The sequence below is a fragment of the Dendropsophus ebraccatus genome, chromosome 4, assembly GCF_027789765.1.
Source record: "Dendropsophus ebraccatus isolate aDenEbr1 chromosome 4, aDenEbr1.pat, whole genome shotgun sequence".
NCBI classification, from domain to species: domain Eukaryota; kingdom Metazoa; phylum Chordata; class Amphibia; order Anura; family Hylidae; genus Dendropsophus; species Dendropsophus ebraccatus.
Genome location: NC_091457.1, coordinates 27160583 through 27180869, shown reverse-complemented (window position 1 = coordinate 27180869; position 20287 = coordinate 27160583). Strand labels below are relative to the sequence as shown.

Here is a 20287-nt window from a genome sequence, read left to right as displayed (position 1 = left end):
AGCTGGCGAAATGGGTGTGTGTGTGTGTGTGTGTGGGGGGGGGGGGGGGGGGGGGGGGGCGACGATATATATGGGGGCTGGTGGGGGTTTTGTGCCAGGGCTGCTTTTCAGCCCCAGTCCGGCTCTGGCCATAGGTGTGAGGTGCAGCACTCTTTTTCTTCCCTGAATCGAATCACTGAAATGATGTTAGCTGGTCCTTTTAAGGCTGCGTTTGCACGATTATCGTGCGAATTTGCGCGATAACGATCGAATTCGAACGATAGTCGTACGTGTAAACGCAGCGAACGATCAAACGACGAACGAGAAATCGTTAGTTTTGATCATTCAACATGTTATCAATTCGTCGTTCGTTGTTCGCAAATAATTTGCCGATTGTTCCGTGTAAACAGTCGTCGCGCAATAGTCCGGCCACCCGCCGCCCGGCCCCCCGCTAGCTGCCCGGCCCCCCGCTCACTGCCCGGTCCCCTGCTCGCAGCCTGGCCCCCCGCTCATCCGCAGCCCCCTGCGCCGGCTCGATCGCCACTGCCGCTCTGATCGCCACCCCCGCCGCTCCGATCGACCCAAATATTCTGGTTACTCAACTTGGATGCAGTTTGCTTCTGTGTAGGTATGGTTACTGTAGAAGCAAAAGCTATGCTCAAATAAGAGAGGAGCCTACACCCTCCTGTAGTCTATGGATCTGTAATGTGCAGACAACCAGCACAATGTCTGCTCTATACACTAAAGCAGAACTACAACTCCCAGCCTGCTGCTGCTGTCAGGGCATGCTGAGAGTTGTGGCTCTGCAGCAGCTGCACAGTCAGTCACTGGCAGAGATCCTTAGCTGTGTGTACAGTGCAGAGACTCTGGGAGAGGAGAGAAGAGGCAGGAAGTGATGTGTGATGTGCTGGGAGGTGTCAGCACTGGGGGAGGAAGGGCTGTCACTAGTGTGTATACAGTCTATCAGGGAGGATAGTCTGCAGAGCCTGGCACCATGGGCAGGAAAGTCACTCTGGCCACCTGCTCCCTCAACCAATGGGCACTGGATTTTGAAGGGAATCTCCATAGAATCTTACAGAGTAAGTGACAGACAACATGTGACAGTAGTATGTTATATAGTGCTGTATATAGTAGTATGTTATATAGTGCTGTATATAGTAGTATGTTATATAGTGCTGTATATAGTAGTATGTTATATAGTGCTGTATATAGTGGTATGTTATACAGAGCTGTATATAGTGGTAAGTTATATAGTGCTGTATATAGTAGTATGTTATATAGTGCTGTATATAGTGGTATGTTATACAGAGCTGTATATAGTGGTATGTTATACAGAGCTGTATATAGTGGTATGTTATATAGTGCTGTATATAGTAGTATGTTATACAGAGCTGTATATAGTGGTATGTTATACAGAGCTGTATATAGTGGTATGTTATATAGTGCTGTATATAGTAGTATGTTATACAGAGCTGTATATAGTGGTATGTTATACAGAGCTGTATATAGTAGTATGTTATACAGAGCTGTATATAGTAGTATGTTATACAGAGCAGTATATAGTGGTATATTATACAGAGCTGTATATAGTGGTATGTTATACAGAGCTGTATATAGTGGTAAGTTATATAGTGCTGTATATAAGAGTATGTTATACAGAGCAGTATATAGTGGTATGTTATATAGTGCTGTATATAGTAGTATGTTATACAGAGCTGTATATAGTAGTATGTTATACAGAGCTGTATATAGTGGTATGTTATACAGAGCTGTATATAGTGGTAAGTTATATAGTGCTGTATATAGTAGTATGTTATACAGAGCTGTATATAGTGGTAAGTTATATAGTGCTGTATATAGTAGTATGTTATACAGAGCTGTATATAGTGGTATGTTATACAGTGCATTGTATAACACATTGCATGTATTAAATGATCACTGCTTTAAGGGTATGAGCACACTACGGAGAAGGTTCTTTCTTTGGACGGACGGCGAATGGAGTCTATGGCACGGATGAAAGTGCGCGTGGCCGCCAGAGTCTGCGTTGGTGCAAGGTGTGGGTGCTAGAGACACGTCCTGCAGTCACCAATCTCTCAACAAGATGTACACTACCCAAAAGCAGCCCCCGAGAGCCTTTTTTTACAGGACATTTCTATCTGTGTATGATTATTAGTATTATTGTGGCCATTGAGTGAATTTCTGAATACATTTTTTTCAGGCATTAAGATTGCAAAGGAGAAAGGAGCTCGGTATCGCCTGGGCCCAGAGCTAGAAATCTGGTGAGTTCTGGTTTAGTCATTTTAGCTGCTTAATCAGACATTTTTGCCCTTTTTCTCTCTTGTGTCAGCCCCTCCACCTAGGTAAATAAGTCTGTATGGTCATAGGTCAGAGGTTCAGTGTACGGAGAGTAGGCTCAGCTAGGGCTAGTCTCATGAAGGCAACCTCTTCTCCTGTGCATCTTATTGGGTATGGATAGAATAGATGGAGGCCTCTTACGGCCGTTTCACGTATAAAACGATTCTTCTCTGCTCACAGTCCTGCATTTCTTGATGCAAACATTGGTGGCAGCAGAGGCGGCCATGTGGCTTAAACTTAGAGGTTTTCCAGGATTATTAAAACATGGCTGCTTTCTTCCAGAAACAGCGCCACTCTTGTCCTTTGTTTGTGTGTTGTATTACAGCTCAGTTGCTCTGAAGCAGGGGAAGGGAACCTTGGCTCTCCAGAGGTTGCAAAACTACAACTCCCATCATGCTTGGACAGCCAAACCTTTAGCTTTGCCGTGGCTGTGTACGTCCGGCAAGGTCATCACTTTACGTAACCTTTCGGGCACCCAATGACAAATGTGGGGTCAGATCGTTAAGGCGTCTAGATGCCTATAGTGAACATACATACATTCACTGTTATAATATGGATGTTCTTTCTTTGCATACAGTGGCTATGGCTGCTCGGATCATTTCTTTGAGTCGGATACTATATTACATTCATTTCAAGTCTTGGCTAAACTCCTGGAGTCTCCTATAACTACAGACATCATCTGCGATGTGGGAATGTGAGTATGAGGATGGTTCTGTCTGTATCCATCTGTACTATGTGAAGAACAAAGTAAAGAACAATAAGAGCAATGGAGCTTCCATCAACTTAGTGGGGGCACAGCCATAATCTCCCACTAATATCTTGTCCGTATGATAAGAAATCATGATACAGAGCACCAAACCCTCTGCACAGACATGGCTTTAAGTGGTAACATAATTGCTGCCTGCGGCACCATACTGAATACTGATTTTACATTGACTCTGGTAGTCATTTCCTGTGGCTATATCAATTGTCATGGTGTCACATGATCATTCTATGGGGTATGGATATGACCCAGTCAGTTGAAATCAAACATACCTGATCATCTCTTTCCCGATATCTGCCATCAGGTGAGGATTTGGAGGCCGTATTCACATTACATGATTAAAGGAGAAGTCTGGCCGTTTTTTAAACTTGGTAGCCGGCAGTATGAACTTACCTCTCCCCGTGCCTGCGGTGAGCGTCGGGACCCCTGCCGGAAGGTATTTCCCCCAAGTTGTGATGACGTCATGACAAGGCCTGTCTCGGCTGATGAACTGGCCGCTCAGCAAATCAGTGACTGTAGCGGCATCCTGTCCCAGTCACCGACTGGCTGTGTGGCCAGTCCATTAGACGGGTCAGGACGTGTCAGCACCGCAGATCCCAGAGCTCAGCGGGGGTCCTGAGGCCGGTCCGGCCGCTCTCTGCAGGAACGGGGAGATTTTAAAAATGGCCGGACGTCTCCTTTACGATCACACCGAGATGGGCAAGTTTTGGAAGACAGTATCTAATGTGTATGGCCAGTTTTAGACTTTAAGGGCCCCATTCCACCGGACAATTATTGTTTAGATTATCGTTAAATCGTTCGAATCTAAAGATAATCGTTAGGTTGAAATGCAGTTAACGATTAACGACCGAACGAGAAGTCGTTGATCGCTTTATAAGACCTGGACCTATTTTTATCGTTGCTCGTTCGCAAAACTTTCGCAAATCATTCGCATTGAATAAGGCGTCGTTCGGTCGTTCGCAGTAGATACGAACGCAATAGCGAAGAAATAGCGAAGAAAAAACAATCGCAAATACGATCATAAGTAACGATTATCGTTCCATGGAAATGAGTGAACGTTTTCAGGTCTTTCGCAATAGCGGTCGTTTGAAATGGTTAACGATTATGCGAATGATAATCGTCCGGTGGAATAAGCCCCTAAGTCTATGCAGGTGGACCTCCTGTAGGGAGTTGACAAAGAGAAAGTGGCAATAACAGTGGCCACCATCAGTATACTGGAGCCCATATAAAACCTATGCTAATAATATTTTATACACGTATACACTCCTAGCAAAAATAACCCTCTGTATTGTTCAAAATGCAGGACCCTGGGGTTGGTTTATATCTATTTTTTTAAGTACCCTTTAAATCTCTTGTGTCATGCTCCACCTCCTTAGACCCAGTACAATGCATTAGGCATTGTAGTAGTTTTATCTAGAGTGTTCTTTTAATGTAAGGGGAATATATAGCTTGAGGCTGACTGTATAAAACGATTACAATAATCACCTTTGCATATAACGTAATGGCTGCTTCCTGTTTCCTACAGGCCGATGCTGCACAAAAACGTGCGATACAACTGCAGAGTCATATTCCTCAACAGGTAAGTCCGTCCTTTTCACGTCTGCGAAGAAAACTATCCAAGAATAAGAACATAGAAATCCATAGTTATTATTTTGGGTCACATGATGCTTGAAATTCTAAATTGCCATTTAGAACCCATCCACACAGGGAAGGAGAAGTATATGAGAGTTGGCTATTTACTTTTGTGTGATATTCTCCATTATATTCTATGGGGACTGTTCATAAACATCTATGGGGATTTCCAGGCACCTAACTTAAAGGGGTATTCCAGCCCCATGGAAAAGTGATTCATGATGCTAGAGATATGTCAAAAGTCTGAACCGTTGGGATCTTGGTGTTCAGACCTCGTAACATTAATAGAGCATGGAGCGGGTCAGAGTATATTTGGGGGCCATAGTGCCTCTTCCCCCCTATTGTATTATACTAGGATAATCTCCCATTTAACCGATTGTGTGTTGGACAGGAAAATACTTCTAATACGACCAAAAATGGTGATGGCTAATGCCGGAAATTACCGAGAGCTGCGGTGGTTCACCCCATGGAATAAGTCAAGGTAAAGTCCTATAGCTATATACTGTGTATGAACAATTAGCAGTTAATGGGATTTATGCAAATGTAGCATTACAGGGGTAGTTCAATTTTTTTTTTTAAATCAACGGGTGACAGAAAGTGCCAGAGATTTGTAATTTACTTCTATTTAAAAAATCGCAAGTTTTCCAGTACTTATCAGCTGCTGTATGTCCTGCAGTAAGTTGTGTATTCTCTCCAGACTAGTACTATGCTCTCTGCTGCCACCTCTGTCCTTGTCAGGAACTGTCCAGAGCAGTAGCAAATCCCCATAGAAAACCTCTCCTGTTCTCCAGACTGGAAAGAATACACCACTTCCTGCAGGACATACAGCAGCTGATAAGCACTAGAACACTTAAGATTTTTTAATAGAAGTAAATCACAAATCTCTGACACTTTCTGGCCCAGTAGATTAGAACAATTTTTTGTTCTAGGCATAATTCTACAATATTCTGTCGCCCTATGATCACCACACGGGTCTGATACCCACTGATCCCAATGATGTGGGACCACAGCACTGGTGCAATGTAGCATCTCCTTTGCTGGTTTTCCCTGCATACCGGCCCTCCTGGCCATGTGGCTGTGGAAGGAACTGCAGGCCGGCCCTCTAGATGGCTGGGGTGCCGCTGTGCAGGGAAGGGAAACCAGCAAAGAGCATGTAATACCCCTTTAAAATGGCATTTTTTTTAGCAATTTGAGGGGCAGAATTGGTTTGGGGTCCTATCTGAGATGTCTTTTGGTCACTTTCAGAAACTTTTGTCTGACATGTCAAATCAGGGTGTGGGTGTTCAGAGACCCCGTCGATCATTAGCTAGAGCCAGAAGAAGTGCTCGGCTAGGCAACTTACTATGGAAACTGTTACCTGTGGCGAGCCCCGGAGTAAGGTGCTGATCCGAGGTTCTCCCAGCTTTATACAATGATCTGTCGGATTCTGAACACCTAGAACTTGACCAATACTTTTGTTATGGCTCTGGGACCTGGCAAACGTTTTGTCAGTGCCCATTTAATGTGATATCACAGACTACAGAGCAAATCCCACGTCATGTCTTTTAGAGAAATTGAGGATCACTTTCTTCCAAGAACCATCCAGAAGATCACAGGACAGGTCTGATTTCTATTTCCTTACCTGCTTTACCACCATATAATATTGTCTCTGTCGGAGAACTCTCAGTATCCCCTGTGATCATTGAATGTCTCATTTCAGTGGGTGATGGGGGACCTGCAGTGTGAACGGGGTCATTTAGGTAAATAGGAATAATAATGTAATATAATTTACAGGGATAATATGTTATGTAGGAAGTGGAGGTTTGGGTAAAAGTTAAAATGGTATTCCAGCCAAAAATCCATAAATATTGGATTGGTGGGGGTCAAAGTGGTCAGACTGAAACTGATCTAGTGTTTGTCACCTACCCAGTGGATACTTGATAAATGCTTTTGGCTGAAATACACCTTTAAAGGGTCACCGTCGTCCGTAAAATGTTTGACATGTCTTTAAGACTGAGGGGGAGATTTATCAAACATGGTGTAAAGTGAAACTGGCTCAGTTGCCCCTAGCAACCAATCAGATTCCACTTTTCATTCCTCACAGACTCTTTGGAAAATGAAAGGTGGAATCTGATTGGTTGCTAGGGGCAACTGAACCAGTTTCACTTTACACCATGTTTGATAAATGTCCCCCTGAGTGTTCAGACCCATACCGATCGGGAAAACGAGTCAGGCGATCCTCTCCTGACTCTGTGTCACGTGATCAGTCAGGTTCCATCTGATTGCCTATGTAAGTCTATGGAGCCTGACTGATATTACGTGACAGGAAGCCAGGAGAGAATCTCCCGATTGGTACGGGTCTGAACACTCAGACCCAGACTGATCAAAACTTTTGATATGTCTCTATTACTTGTCAAATTTTTTACAAACAATGATACTTTAAAGGGAACCTGTCATCACTTTCATGTCAACAGGTTGGGCTTTGGCGGCTTCACCCCCCCTGATTGGATTGGGAGATCTCAGTCAGTCAAGGATTTCGGCACAGAAATAGTCCCCCAGACCTTTCTTCTTATACAGATAGTGATGGTGGTGGTGGGGCAGCTGCCAGTGTTTCCGCAGATTAGCTGAGCAAGGAGTCCATGGCGCTCCACCAAGAACCCCCCCCCCCCCCTTTATTGTTTATCTGATCCAGTGCTGTACTAGTTGTAGTGGTGGTGTGTGGTATTGGAGCTTAGTCCATACACCTAAATGGTACCATAGTTGCAGTGAATTGTAATACCAGGAACATCCACTATGAAAAGTATGGAGCTGTGCTTGGTAGCATGATTAGGTATAATTCTCTTTTAGGACACTGTACCATTTGGTGATGCAGTCTTGGCAACCAGAGACACTTGCTTGGGGTCCGAGATTTGTGAAGAGTTGTGGGCGCCTAATAGGTAAAATACGATTATGTATTTGTTTGTTCCGTTATCCTTTTATGCAGAGTATATGACCATTCAGGTTGTTTAGTGTAATAGTGCATGTTGAAACGCAACGAGCAGCTGATCATGGTCTTTCAACATGCTAAAAGATCACAAACATGTTTGTTGCTCCGTGTAACAGGAACGGTGGCAGCAGTCCACTGCTGACTTCAATGGGCAGCTCAAACGATCTAAGGCTCCCTGCCTGCGCATGTAATAGCACAGGCAGTAAGCAGGGAATGAGGGGGAAACAAGCACTGAGCTGACAGGTTGGTGCTCGCTTCCCCCCGAAGTTTCTCTGCACCGCCACCACAGATAAAATTTAGCATCACACATTGTCCATTCATAGCAATGGGGTGTCTGTGTATTGCAGGCCAGGGGAGGTCCACCAGCATATTTGTAACCGCTCTCCATTAGCAGAGGACCCTCTTATTTTAATGCAGAATTCACCACCAGGGTATATGAAAATATAGAGGGAAGTTCTTTCCTGTAAATCTTCACTAGATAGAGAAGGGGAGTAACCAGGGTGGACCCCTTTTTCTGGGTTCCCAGTCAGGTGGTTTGTCACTATACTATATTATACACCCTGGCTTTGATGATCTTAATATCCTTTTCTTACCTTCTGCAGTCCTCACATTGACATGGGCCTGGACGGGGTGGAGATATTCACTAATGGTTCTGGGAGTCATCATGAATTGAGGAAAGCCCATCTGAGAGTAGATCTGGTCAAGTCTACTACTACAAAGGTACAGGCCACTTATGTTATTACTATATGTATCTATCACTGACTTTACTATATCATGAATGATAGTGAAGGTCTGAGCACCATCTTGCTTCTTCATCATAGGTGGGGTTAATCATACACGTGCATATGAGTTGTTACATGTTCCCCTGTATTATTCCAACAATTCCCTTGAAACCTCTTTCCCATCTTTGTTTTACAGAATGGCGGCATTTATCTTCTGTCCAATCTGAGGGGCTGTGACAGCGACCGGCTGTATTATGATGGCTGCTCGATGATTTCCATCAATGGAGACATTGTAGCACAGGGCTCGCAGTTCTCTCTTGAAAATGTGGTAAGGTCATTGCCCAGGACTGAACTAAGTAGACTTAAATGGCCTCTCTGTGTGAATTCTGTTTTGACTAAAAAATAAAAAAACACACCGTAATGCAAAGTGTGAACTTGACCATTTTTTTTCTTTCCCACAGGAAGTTCTTACGGCCACATTAGATTTGGAAGACGTCCGCAGTTACAGGGCTCATACCTCATCACGCTGCATCTCAGTAAGGGACTTTTTGTTTCTATTACTCTCCATGTTATCCAGAATTTTACAACAACTTAAAGGGAAACTATCAGAAGGTTAGAAGCACCTAACCTGCTAATATGTCCCTATAGCGCATGGAGTGCTGAGGATTAATGTAAGTTTCTTAACTTCATCCTTGGCGCCATTTTGGTGTAGTTTGTAGTTTAATCTATAGGCTGAATAGGCAGTTTGGTGCACTGGGGGTGGGACTACCGCCCTTAGTGCACTGATTTACCCCAAACAGCCCGCCCTATTCATCCAGCGAGCTGCAGTGATGAGCGCCAGAGTGATTTCACTGCAGAGCACCGCCCAATTTGTATTAGAAGGGGTGGTACAGCTGGGGCGGATCAGGGCACTAAGGGCAGTAGTCCCAGCCCCCAATGACCCTAATGCTGGATAACACTGAGAGTGGCAGTGTTTCTAATAAAAGGAGGCTAATCTGTTGTTTCTATAACCCTACATTAACATTAGCTTTGTTATATTGTGCAGGCGAGCAGAGTTTCCCCATTTCATAGAGTACATGTGGATTTCTCTCTGTCCTCATTTGATGATGTGTATACTCTCACATCTGAGCCAATCCAATGGAAGTATCACACCCCTGCTGAAGAAATAAGGTATTGGAAACTGCACTATAGCATGGGATGAGGGGAAATGTTGTGATTTGTAAAGTTTTATAATAATCTTTGTCATTACAGCCTTGGACCTGCATGCTGGCTTTGGGACTATTTACGACGCAGTAAACAGGTACAGTACTTTATACTTATTTAAAGTTTAGATGGAGCCCCCTATAACAGCAGTCTGGTTGTGTAGTCTGGAGCCCCCTTATAACAGCAGTCTGGCTGTGTAGTCTGGAGCCCCCTATAACGGCAGTCTGGTTGTGTAGTCTGGAGCCCCCTATAACAGCAGTATGGTTGTGTAGTCTGCAGCCCCCTATAACAGACATCTGGCTGTGTAGTCTGGACTGCCCCTATAACAGCAGTCTGGCTGTGTAGTCTGGAGCCCCTTATAACAGCAGTCTGTGTAGTCTAGAGCCCCCTATAACGGCAGTCTGGCTGTGTAGTCTGGACTTCCCCCTATAACAGCAGTCTGGCTGTGTAGTCTGGACCTCCCCTATAACAGCAGTCTGGCTGTGTAGTCTGGAGCCTCTTATAACGGCAGTCTGGCTGTGTAGTCTGGAGCCCCTTATAACGGCAGTCTGGCTGTGTAGTCTGGACCTCCCCCTATAACAGCAGTCTGGCTGTGTAGTCTAGAGCCCCCTATAACGGCAGTCTGGCTGTGTAGTCTGGATCTCCCTTTAACAGCAGTCTGGCTGTGTATTCTGGAGCCCCCTATAACAGCAGTCTGGCTGTGTAGTCTGGACTGCCCCTATAACAGCAGTCTGGCTGTGTAGTCTGGACCGCCCCTATAACAGCAGTCTGGCTGTGTAGTCTGGAGCCCCCTATAACAGCAGTCTGGCTGTGTAGTCTAGAGCCCCCTATAACGGCAGTCTGGCTGTGTAGTCTGGAGCCCCTTATAACGTCAGTCTGGCTGTGTAGTCTGGACCTCCCCCTATAACAGCAGTCTGGCTGTGTAGTCTAGAGCCCCCTATAACGGCAGTCTGGCTGTGTAGTCTGGAGCCCCCTATAACGGCAGTCTGGCTGTGTAGTCTGGAGCCCCTTATAACGTCAGTCTGGCTGTGTAGTCTGGACCTCCCCCTATAAAAGCAGTCTGGCTGTGTAGTCTGGAGCTCCTTATAACAGCAGTCTGGCTGTGTATTCTGGACCTCCCCCTATAACAGCAGTCTGGCTGTGTAGTCTGGAGCCCCCTATAACAGCAGTCTGGCTGTGTAGTCTGGAGCCCCCTATAACGGCAGTCTGGCTGTGTAGACTAGAGCCCCCTATAACGGCAGTCTGGCTGTGTAGTCTGGAGCCCCCTATAACGGCAGTCTGGCTGTGTAGTCTGGAGCCCCCCTATAACAGAAGTCTGGCTGTGTAGTCTGGAGCCCCCCTATAACAGAAGTCTGGCTGTGTAGTCTGGAGCCCCCCTATAACGGCAGTCTGGCTGTGTAGTCTGGAGCCCCCTATAACAGCAGTCTGGCTGTGTAGTCTGGACTGCCCCTATAACGGCAGTCTGGCTGTGTAGTCTGGAGCCCCCTATAGCAGCAGTCTGGTTGTGTAATGTGGAGTCCCTTATAACAGCAGTCTGGCTGTGTAGTCTGGAGCCCCCTATAACAGCAGTCTGCTTGTATAGTCTGGAGCCCCCCTATAACAGCAGTCTGGCTGTGTAGTCTGGAGCCCCCTATAGCAGCAGTCTGGCTGTGTAATGTGGAGTCCCTTATAACAGCAGTCTGGTTGTATAGTCTGGAGCCCCCCTATAACAGCAGTCTGGCTGTGTAGTCTTGAACCCCCTATAACAGCAGTCTGGCTGTGTAGTCTTGAACCCCCTATAACAGTGCAATTTCAGAGAAACTTGTCCACGCCAGAGCTCTTAAAATGGAACCAATCACTATAAAATCACCCCTGCAGCCATAAATACATTGCTATATGGCCCTGAGTTCTGTTTCCAGCCATATAATATAAGTAATTGCTATGAGCGTTACTTATATGGCCCAACTTAGTAGATCTTTGTAGGCATGGGGACGGTCTTCATCCACTAACTAGTGACTTTTTTGATTAATGTCCCAAAAGTGCTGGATGAAGGTGGTGCCTTAATGTGGACAATGATTTAGCTTTACTAGATAAGTGGTCCAAACAATGGAAACTACAGTTGAGTGTTTCCAAATGTAAAATAATGCACTTGGGGAGTAGGAATCCTCTATCTGAGTTTCATATCGGCAGTACTGTGTTGGCAAAGACTTCAGAAGAGAAGGATTTAGAGGTAGTGATTTCTGACTCTTAATAAGTCACTAAAGCTATAACCAGTAGGAAGAGTGAGATTGTGATCCTGATATATCCTGCTTTTTAATGTAAACCTGCCTGGGATAAACACATATATATATACTAACATAATAAGAAGGCTTTTTCTGACGGCAATCTTCTCTGTTTCTAATTTGTATTTAACATTGTGTTTTAGGGGGGATTCCTCCTTCCCCTTAGCGGTGGTGTGGACAGCTCTGCAGTAGCGTGCATTGTATACTCCATGTGCCGCCTAGTTTGTCAGGCTGTGGATGCGGGCAGTAAGTTACATAGACTACATACTGTAGCTTTAAAAAAATTGACAAGTGTCAAGAAATTTTTGGTAAATACTGTCCTTTCTTTTTTTTTTTAAGATGAAGAAGTTGTGGATGATGTGCGTCATATAGTAGGTGATGCATTATACGTGCCCAGGATGCCCCAGGAACTCTGCAGTCGTCTCTTAACCACCTGCTACATGGCAACAGAGAATTCTTCATACGAAACAAAGGAACGGGCAAGGACTTTGTCAGAACAAATAGGCAGGTAGTTTTGGGCTTTCTGATACTAGCATAGGGGGCACACTTGGCCTCATCTGACTAGAATACGAGGTATCTACCCAAACTCGTGGGCAATACCTGGCACCTATACAGCATATCTTTATGGTTCCATTCACTATTTATTTTTCTATCTTTAGCTACCACCTGACCCCAAACATTGATGCAGCTGTTAAAGCAATTATTGGGATATTTACTATGGTGACTGGCAAAGTTCCTCAATTCCGTGTCCATGGAGGAAGCAGCCCAGAGAACCTTGCCCTTCAGAATGTTCAGGTAATTAGGATCTTATTGAAGGGGTTGCCTGCCTGATCCCCGTTTCTCATCACTTCCTGAGTCCCTCTTGACAGGAAATGCCTGCTCAACCAATCACAGTCTGCAGTGGTATCCCACCTCAGCCACTGATTGGCAGCTTTGTATTTCATTGTATTGATGCAGGCACAGTAAGCACTGATCAGTGGACACTGGGCACCATCAAAATGACAGCAGTGGGGGATCGGGCAGGTGACCCCTTTTAATTTCTTTTAATGCTGGACAACCCTTTCAAGTTCTTCTAGTTAATACACAGTAAAAACCTGTCTCCCATCTTTCTAGGCCAGGATACGCATGGTCATCGCCTATTTATTCACCCAGCTCAGTCTTTGGACACGTGGTTTGCCTGGTGGTCTGCTGGTTCTGGGCTCAGCGAATGTCGATGAAAGGTGCGTAACACATTTCTTATTTTTAGTGAAATAATTCTATATCAAGTGGCTTGCTGACTTTTTGGACCCTCAAAAATTTCAGGCCCTATTATACTGAGTGATTATCTGCCCAATCAGGCAGAATTTGGCAGATATCACCCTGTGTAATAAAGGATCAGCTAAAGAGCTGATCATCGGCTGATCATTGTCTTTCAGTAGGTTTAAAAATCATCGCCACGCGTCCCACTGTGTAATAGGACGTGTGTGGCGGCTAATGAAACAGTGTATAGAAAAAAAACAAGTAATACTTACCTCTCTATGCTCCTCAGTGTCCTTCTGGCTTTTCTCTGCTCACCGCAGTTGCCGCTGACGTTTCTATAGCCATCTCTGGGGTGACATGCTGCTCAGCCAATCACTGGCTTTCCCGACTCGGTCAATGATTGTTTGAGCGGCCTGTGGCTGCAGTGAGAGGCCAGGAGGACACCAGGAAAGGGTGGACAGGTAAGTATTCTCCTATTAATTTGTTGTGTGTTGTAAGCAATGGGGCAAAGTAATGTGTGGCACCACTATCATGAATGTAACTATAAGAATAGCAGCTGCTATGTGGCAAAGAGGTTGAAAGAGCCCAGAAACGTGCGAGTACATTGCATGTTTAGTAAAGATGTGCTACTTATGCTGTTTTTCCAGACTTCCAGGATTGATATTTCCAGCTAATATATTGCAAAAGCAGAACTATAAAACCCTCCCACTCTTCTTATCTTCCACAGTCTCCGAGGATATCTCACGAAATACGACTGTTCGAGTGCTGATATAAACCCCATTGGTGGGATAAGTAAGACAGATCTGAGAGGTTTCATCCAGTATTGTATAGACAGTTTCCAGCTGACTGCACTGACAAGGTGGGTGGTCGCCTGTATTATGGTTTTTATCAGCAGTGATTGTATCCCTCTAACCAATGGTGCCTGTATTTACATTTCAGTATATTATCCGCCCCACCCACTGCAGAACTGGAGCCGCTTACAGACGGACAGGTGTCCCAGACAGATGAGGTAATAACCCAAAACCCAACCAGCATGAGCCAGTACCTGCAACAGTGAACGCTGAGATCTGCCTATGTCTCCTGTAAGCTGCAATGCTGTCCTTACATTCTATGCAGAGGGCAGGAGAATTTATTCACCTTGCTGGGGATTTCCAATTCTTGTTGTAATTTTTGTATGTTTTTTAATAAAAATAACTTAATTAAAATAATCTCAGTTAAAGATTTTTGTTCGTAGGGGTGCAGTATTGTAGTAGACAGTTCCAGCAAAGAACTAGCTGTGGTCTTCAGCAGACCCTATCGTTGAAAAATTTTTTAACATGTTGAAAGGCAAAGATCAGCCGAATACGGCCAATATAATCGCTTGGTGTAATAGGGCCTTAAGAGAGCAGTTGACTGGGCTTTTGTTAAAAAGATCTTTAGGAAATGAAAAAGCTATTGTGATTAGTGATGGGTAGTTTGTGAATGATCAGTTCAAATGAACTAATCTTTAAAGTGACCTAAAAAATTAAGTTCACTTTCCTGGCAAAGATTAGTTCAAAATGAACTACAGCCAGGGGGCGCAACAGAGTCCAGCCCAGGAGAACTATATATAATATACTATGATTGCAAATTATTAGTTTAAGATATATATATATATACTGTATATAATGAACTATATGAACAAAATGAGATGATCTTTTAATCTACTCTTTTAAATGGACTAGAACATAGTGAACTAATCCCCAAACTGAACTACATTTCCCATCACCATTTGTGGTACATGTATTCATCTATAACCATCTTCTGCATGACATCTCCCCCTATGTCTAACTAACAGTCCACCAATGATTGTACACGCAGCATAAAGTTGCTTGTATCTTCATGAATGTTTAGTCCTTCTCTTCTGCCCCCTGCAGGATGATATGGGGATGACATATGATGAGCTTTCTGTCTATGGGAAACTGCGAAAAGTTGTGAAAACTGGACCCTATAGTATGTTCTGTAAATTGCTGCTTATGTGGAGGGAAATTTCACCAAGACAAGTGAGTAAAGTCAATATCTTCCTTTTGACTTTTTTGGCAATTTTTTTTTTTTTTTTATTGTGCAGAGACAACGCAACAGAAACCCCATGTAGATGATCGGCCATGGCAGTGACATTTGTCGCTGAGGCAGGTGGGATTTTGAGTGGAGTCTGTGGCGGGGGCTCCGCACACAATTCTGCCTATTTTACTGTGAACAGGAGTTGATTTTTTAGACCTAAAGATTTGTCTGCCACAGGCAGATGCAAACATGCGCAGTGCCTTTATACAGCAAGACAAATTGAGCAGCTGGGCTGCACCAACGATCCTTGTGTTGTTCATGCAGCTATGGAAACTGACAGCACAGAAAAAACTGTGCTGTCTGTTTCCAGATGACAAACAGTGTATACTTACCATCCGCACTGCTTGTGATCTGCCATCCAGCTCTCCAGTCCTTGGGTTGCCAGCTGTATCTTCAGGCCCCACCTCCTCCAGCTGTTAATCATTCTAGAGAAGACCAGGCTGGAAGTTACAGCAGCAGCCGGACGGGAGAGCTGGATGCAGGATCTCAGCAGCAATGCACTAGGTAAGTATACACCGCTTGTGATCAGGAAACTGACAGTACAGATATATGTATATCCATGCTGTCAGTTTCCCTTTATCGTTATCGGCCACAAATAACCCTATGTACACAGGAAAATGTGTGGCTGATAACTATAAATTTTGAAGCAGCCTCAAAAGACGCGATCAGATGGATGGAATATTCTAGCAACACATGTGACATGTGACCTGGCTAGAAATGTCCAACTTTGGTTCCAAGAGCATGACCAAAACTTTTAGTTACTACCCTGGCCCCCTTATTACCCAGAGGCCTCCTTGGTTGTCATGTTTAGTCTGTGCACCCTTCAGCAGCTGTGGGATACATAGCTATATGACAACCTAGCAGGATCCCAGCCCGTCTAGCTTCTATCCACACACAGAAGGTATTGTGTGAAGGTCATAAGAATGTGACTTGACTATGTAGTTGAAAGCTGTGCTACCCCCTGAAGATGCCAGAAGTCTGGTGAAACATGTCATGGAAACAATGGCAAAGATTTACATTTTCATCCAGTTTGCTGATACCGAAGGGACCTGCAAGGGATCCTTAAGCCCTTTCTTACTACACAGAGGCTGCCACAGTCCATACAGTTTGTGAATAACATTTATGTATCTGTATAGGAAAATTCTTCATATTGTATAGGAATCTAAATACTTCTGTTTTATTTGTACATTGCACTTCAGGTGGCTGAGAAAGTGAAGCACTTCTTCCGCATGTACTCCATTAATAGACACAAGATGACCACGCTGACTCCCGCTTACCATGCCGAGAGCTACAGCCCCGATGATAACCGCTTTGACCTACGGCCATTCCTGTACAATGCAGGCTGGACATGGCAGTTCCGCTGTATTGATGAACAGGTAATTCTCTTCATATAATGTATATGTATTTATAGGTTTTGTGTGTATATATATATATATATATATATATATATATATATATATGTGTATGTATGACTGTCTGTCTAATGACCAAGAGAGCTGCACTTCTAAAGAGAAGCCTCCTTTTAGTGGGTGCCAGCAGAGATGTGAACCCAGGTCACAGTTCTTGTATAGATAGTAGAAAAGCATCACAGCACTACAGGGCAGATGAAAGTCAAACCGCTGCTTTATTCATCAAGTGTTTCCAGTAGGAAATAGCGCTATAACAGTGTTTGCACTGTGATTTCCAGTGATTATCTATCATCTCTTTTCTTGATACCGCCCCCCCCATTCATACCCTGCCCCCACACTCTATAGTATACCATAGATCATACTGTTTATAACCATTTATTACTATGTGGCTCTAATGTCGTTTTTATTCTCTTTGTTGATCCTTTCAGGTATCCTGTCTGGAGGACTGTGAAAAGGGGGCGCTGTGCGAAGAAGTAGACTGAGATTTAGTCCAATCCTCTTTAGTCCATTTCAATATATTTAAATAAAGCAAATGTTTGATTTACTAGAATAAATGTGATTATTATTGGGATTTCAATCAACCACAATAAAGCACTTTAATTTTTTACTGGATATGTGAGTTGAGTCCTATTGTAATAAGAGTCTGAAATGATGCTTGGATGTTTTCCCAGTCACATTTTTTTCCATATATATGTAAGCAAGTATGCGTGTGTATTGGGGGATTAGGAAATATATAGGGAAAATTATCTTATAGGTGTAGCCAGCTGACATGGCCAATACGCCTTGAAGAGTACCAGTCATTAATAACAACTTTGCATATTCTGGCAGAGACATCGATATCTGGCATATTTGTAATTCACTTCATTTGAAAAAAAATTTTGTTTTCAGTGTGTAATTCAAAATTATAACATTGGACACTAGTTGTCACTGTTTTAACCCTATTCTCCATTGTCAATGACGCTCTTCAATAACAACAGCACTTTTGACAGTGGACAGGAAGTGAGGGCGGGAGATTCAAAGCTCTGCTCCCATGCCGTATATCAAAGTGCAGGGAGAATACTGTGCAACCGTACACAATCACACACAGAATCCCTGAAAGTATGAATAAAGAGACAGACATTGCCTCCTTACACATCAGTACATTCAGCAGCGCATAAACCAGGGTACTGGAACACTGCAACAATACGAAGGCCCCCTTGGAACATTATAATAGCCCACTCATGATATCATTAAGGCTGCCTTGTGACATCATAAGGGCCCACTTGTAAAATCAGACCCACTTTTGACATCACTAAGGACCCACTTCTGACATCACTAAGAACCCACTTCTGACATCACAAAAGACTCCAATGGCCAACACAAAGGGACTACTTGTGATATCGCAAAGCACCCACTATTGACATCATAAATAAACCAATGGTCACAAAGGACCCACTTATGACATCACTAAGGGCCAACTTGTGTCATCACTAAGGGCCAACTTGTGACATTAAATAGGGACCCATCTCTCATCAGAAGAGTGTTTTCCCCTTTTTGTTTCCCTCTGGTGCAGATTGCCTCGATGATTTCTTCCAGCCACAACACTGCTGGACCACCATCTTAGGCTCTGTACTTTGTTAGCAAACGCCTTCAGGAGTAGGTAAGTCTCACATTAGGTATGGTATACATTACAGCTCTCTTCTAGAAAAAAAAATGTAATGTATGTAAATATCTGAACTACTAAAATAGAACATCATAAACCCTGCAGGGTGAACAGGGTAAGCAAAGAAAAACGAATAAAGCCAACCATTATATTGCTACTATAGCATGATATATAAGCAGGTACTGAATATAAAAAAGAACATTACCACCATCTATTGGCCAACTTCAATACTGCAACTATACCATGATATACACAATACATTAAAGGGGTTGGCCACTTTATAGTAAGATTGCTCAGTGTATAATATTAGTAGGTGTACTCACTGTATATACTGCAGCAGCTCCCTGTGTGCCTCATAGAGCTAATATCAGATTCCCCCCCTCCAGGCTGTGCTGCCCTGCTCTGTGGTGTTTCTGTCCATAAGATGGAGGAGCATGTGACCAGGCCCGACCCCTGTGTCCTTCATAGACATATACAGGCTCAGTAGTGGACACTGGGGGATGGGGCATGGTCACATGCTCCTCCATGTCGGCCATCTTATGGACAGGAACACCACAGAGCAGGGCAGTACAGCCTGGAGGAGGGGGGTCTGATTTTAGCTCTATGAGCTACACAGGGAGCTGACTAATACTGTATTCTGCGCAATTCTACTATAAAGTGTCTAACCCCTTTAACATGCACTAAATATAAGAAGGAAAAAAAAGCAACCTTACCACCACTCAGTGGCCGCAGTTATAGCCAGATGGTGTTTTATCTGGTTCACAGACCTCACCCTTTCCAATCCTCTTAATTCCATTATTTTCAGGTAAGGCGTGCATGTAGAGTACAAATTGGAGGAGAGAAAATTGATCTGGATTGTGGAACATTTGAAAGGTTTCTTCACAGGGATCCCTTGAAAAAGCCTGTATCTTCTCTATATTCTGCCATAGTGTCAATGCAAGACTCCCTAACTGAAAGTCGACTTGCCAAGTGGCAGGCAGATATCCTCTCAAGGAACTAGTCAGCCATTGGAAGAAAATCAGTGTTTTATACTAGAGATCAGCTGATCCAAGTCAAATGGCTGCACAGGGTATACCTTACTCTGGCTAGATTGGTTATGATGGGTAAATTATCCTAAGATATTTGTACTAGAAGTGGACAATGATGAACAGGCATAGTTGCCAACAGTCCCGGTTTTGCCAGGACTGTCCCGATTCTGAGGAGATAGCCCCGGCAAAACCATGTCCTGGGTATGTCCCAGGAAGCCCTGTCCCCTTCTAGCGTGAGTGATGTCACTCATGCAGAGCAGGGAGAGGAGTCCCTGAGGGACTAGAGTAACCATACTGTGAGGTAAGTATAGCTTTTTTTGGATGCTGAAGGTGGTACTCGTATGATGATAAAGGGACAGGAGGAGGATGAAGGGGGAAGTAGTATGATAATGGAGGGGCAGGAGGATAAGAGGTATAGTACTTTGATGATGGAAGGGCAGGAGGATGAGAGGGGTAGTACTTTGATGATGGAGGGGCAGGAGGATGAGAGGGGTTGGACTTTGATGATGCAAGGGCAGTAGGATGAAGGGTGTAGTAGTATGATGATGGAGGGGAAGGAGGATTAGAGGGGTAGTGCTATGATGATGGAAGGGCAGGAGGATAAAGGGGGTAGTAGTATGATGATGGAGGGGCAGGAGGATGAAGGGGGTAGTAGTATGATGATATGCATCATATGAGTACAAACTACCAGTATGTACAGTTAGTCAGTAGAATGCTTTCTCTGAGTCTCAGCCTGCTGAGAGTGGGGTGTGTAATATACTGGGGACCTGAAACTGGGGTGTGTAATATACTGGGGACCTAATACTTGGGTGTTTAATGCTCCTTTTGTGTTGTTCTGACTGTGAATTCTAACTGGAAAATTTCGAACCCACACCTATGATAGGCCACACCCCACCAAGACCACAAACACAATAAGCCACGCCCCTTTTTAATGCTAAAATGTCCCTGGAAAAAATTTTCAAATGTTGGCAACTATGGATCATGTCATGCCCGGATATTAAAAACATCGA

At 44.1% G+C, this 20287-nt stretch overlaps 1 protein-coding gene across 2 annotated transcripts; it reads left to right on the top strand.

The window, feature by feature from the left end:
• The first annotated feature begins 927 nt into the window (after positions 1-927).
• Positions 928-17219, top strand: NADSYN1 (NAD synthetase 1). Of its 2 annotated transcripts, XM_069965330.1 has the most exons (21): positions 928-1058; positions 2198-2258; positions 2912-3028; positions 4623-4676; positions 5121-5210; positions 6278-6329; positions 7556-7644; positions 8297-8414; positions 8613-8744; positions 8878-8952; positions 9462-9586; positions 9668-9716; positions 12024-12126; positions 12220-12388; positions 12540-12675; positions 12994-13100; positions 13847-13978; positions 14059-14128; positions 15015-15140; positions 16398-16574; positions 17036-17219. In XM_069965330.1, the coding sequence occupies exons 1-21, from the start codon at positions 974-976 to the stop codon at positions 17087-17089; spliced, it is 2121 nt and encodes a 706-aa protein (XP_069821431.1). In that variant the 5' UTR covers positions 928-973; the 3' UTR covers positions 17090-17219. The 2 variants fall into 2 exon arrangements, with proteins under 2 accessions (XP_069821431.1, XP_069821432.1); XM_069965331.1 differs by lacking the exons at positions 16398-16574; positions 17036-17219 and having other exon boundaries at positions 14059-14201; positions 15015-15082.
• Positions 17220-20287: the final 3068 nt, after the last annotated feature.

Coding starts and splice junctions, on each gene's coding strand:
- NADSYN1 (XM_069965330.1), top strand. CDS start 974: ATGGGCAGGAAAGTCACTCTGGCCACCTGCTCCCTCAACCAATGGGCA. Junction 8,415..8,612: donor TCAAGTCTACTACTACAAAG/GTACAGGCCACT, acceptor TTTGTTTTACAG/AATGGCGGCATTTATCTTCT. Junction 8,953..9,461: donor CCTCATCACGCTGCATCTCA/GTAAGGGACTTT, acceptor TATATTGTGCAG/GCGAGCAGAGTTTCCCCATT.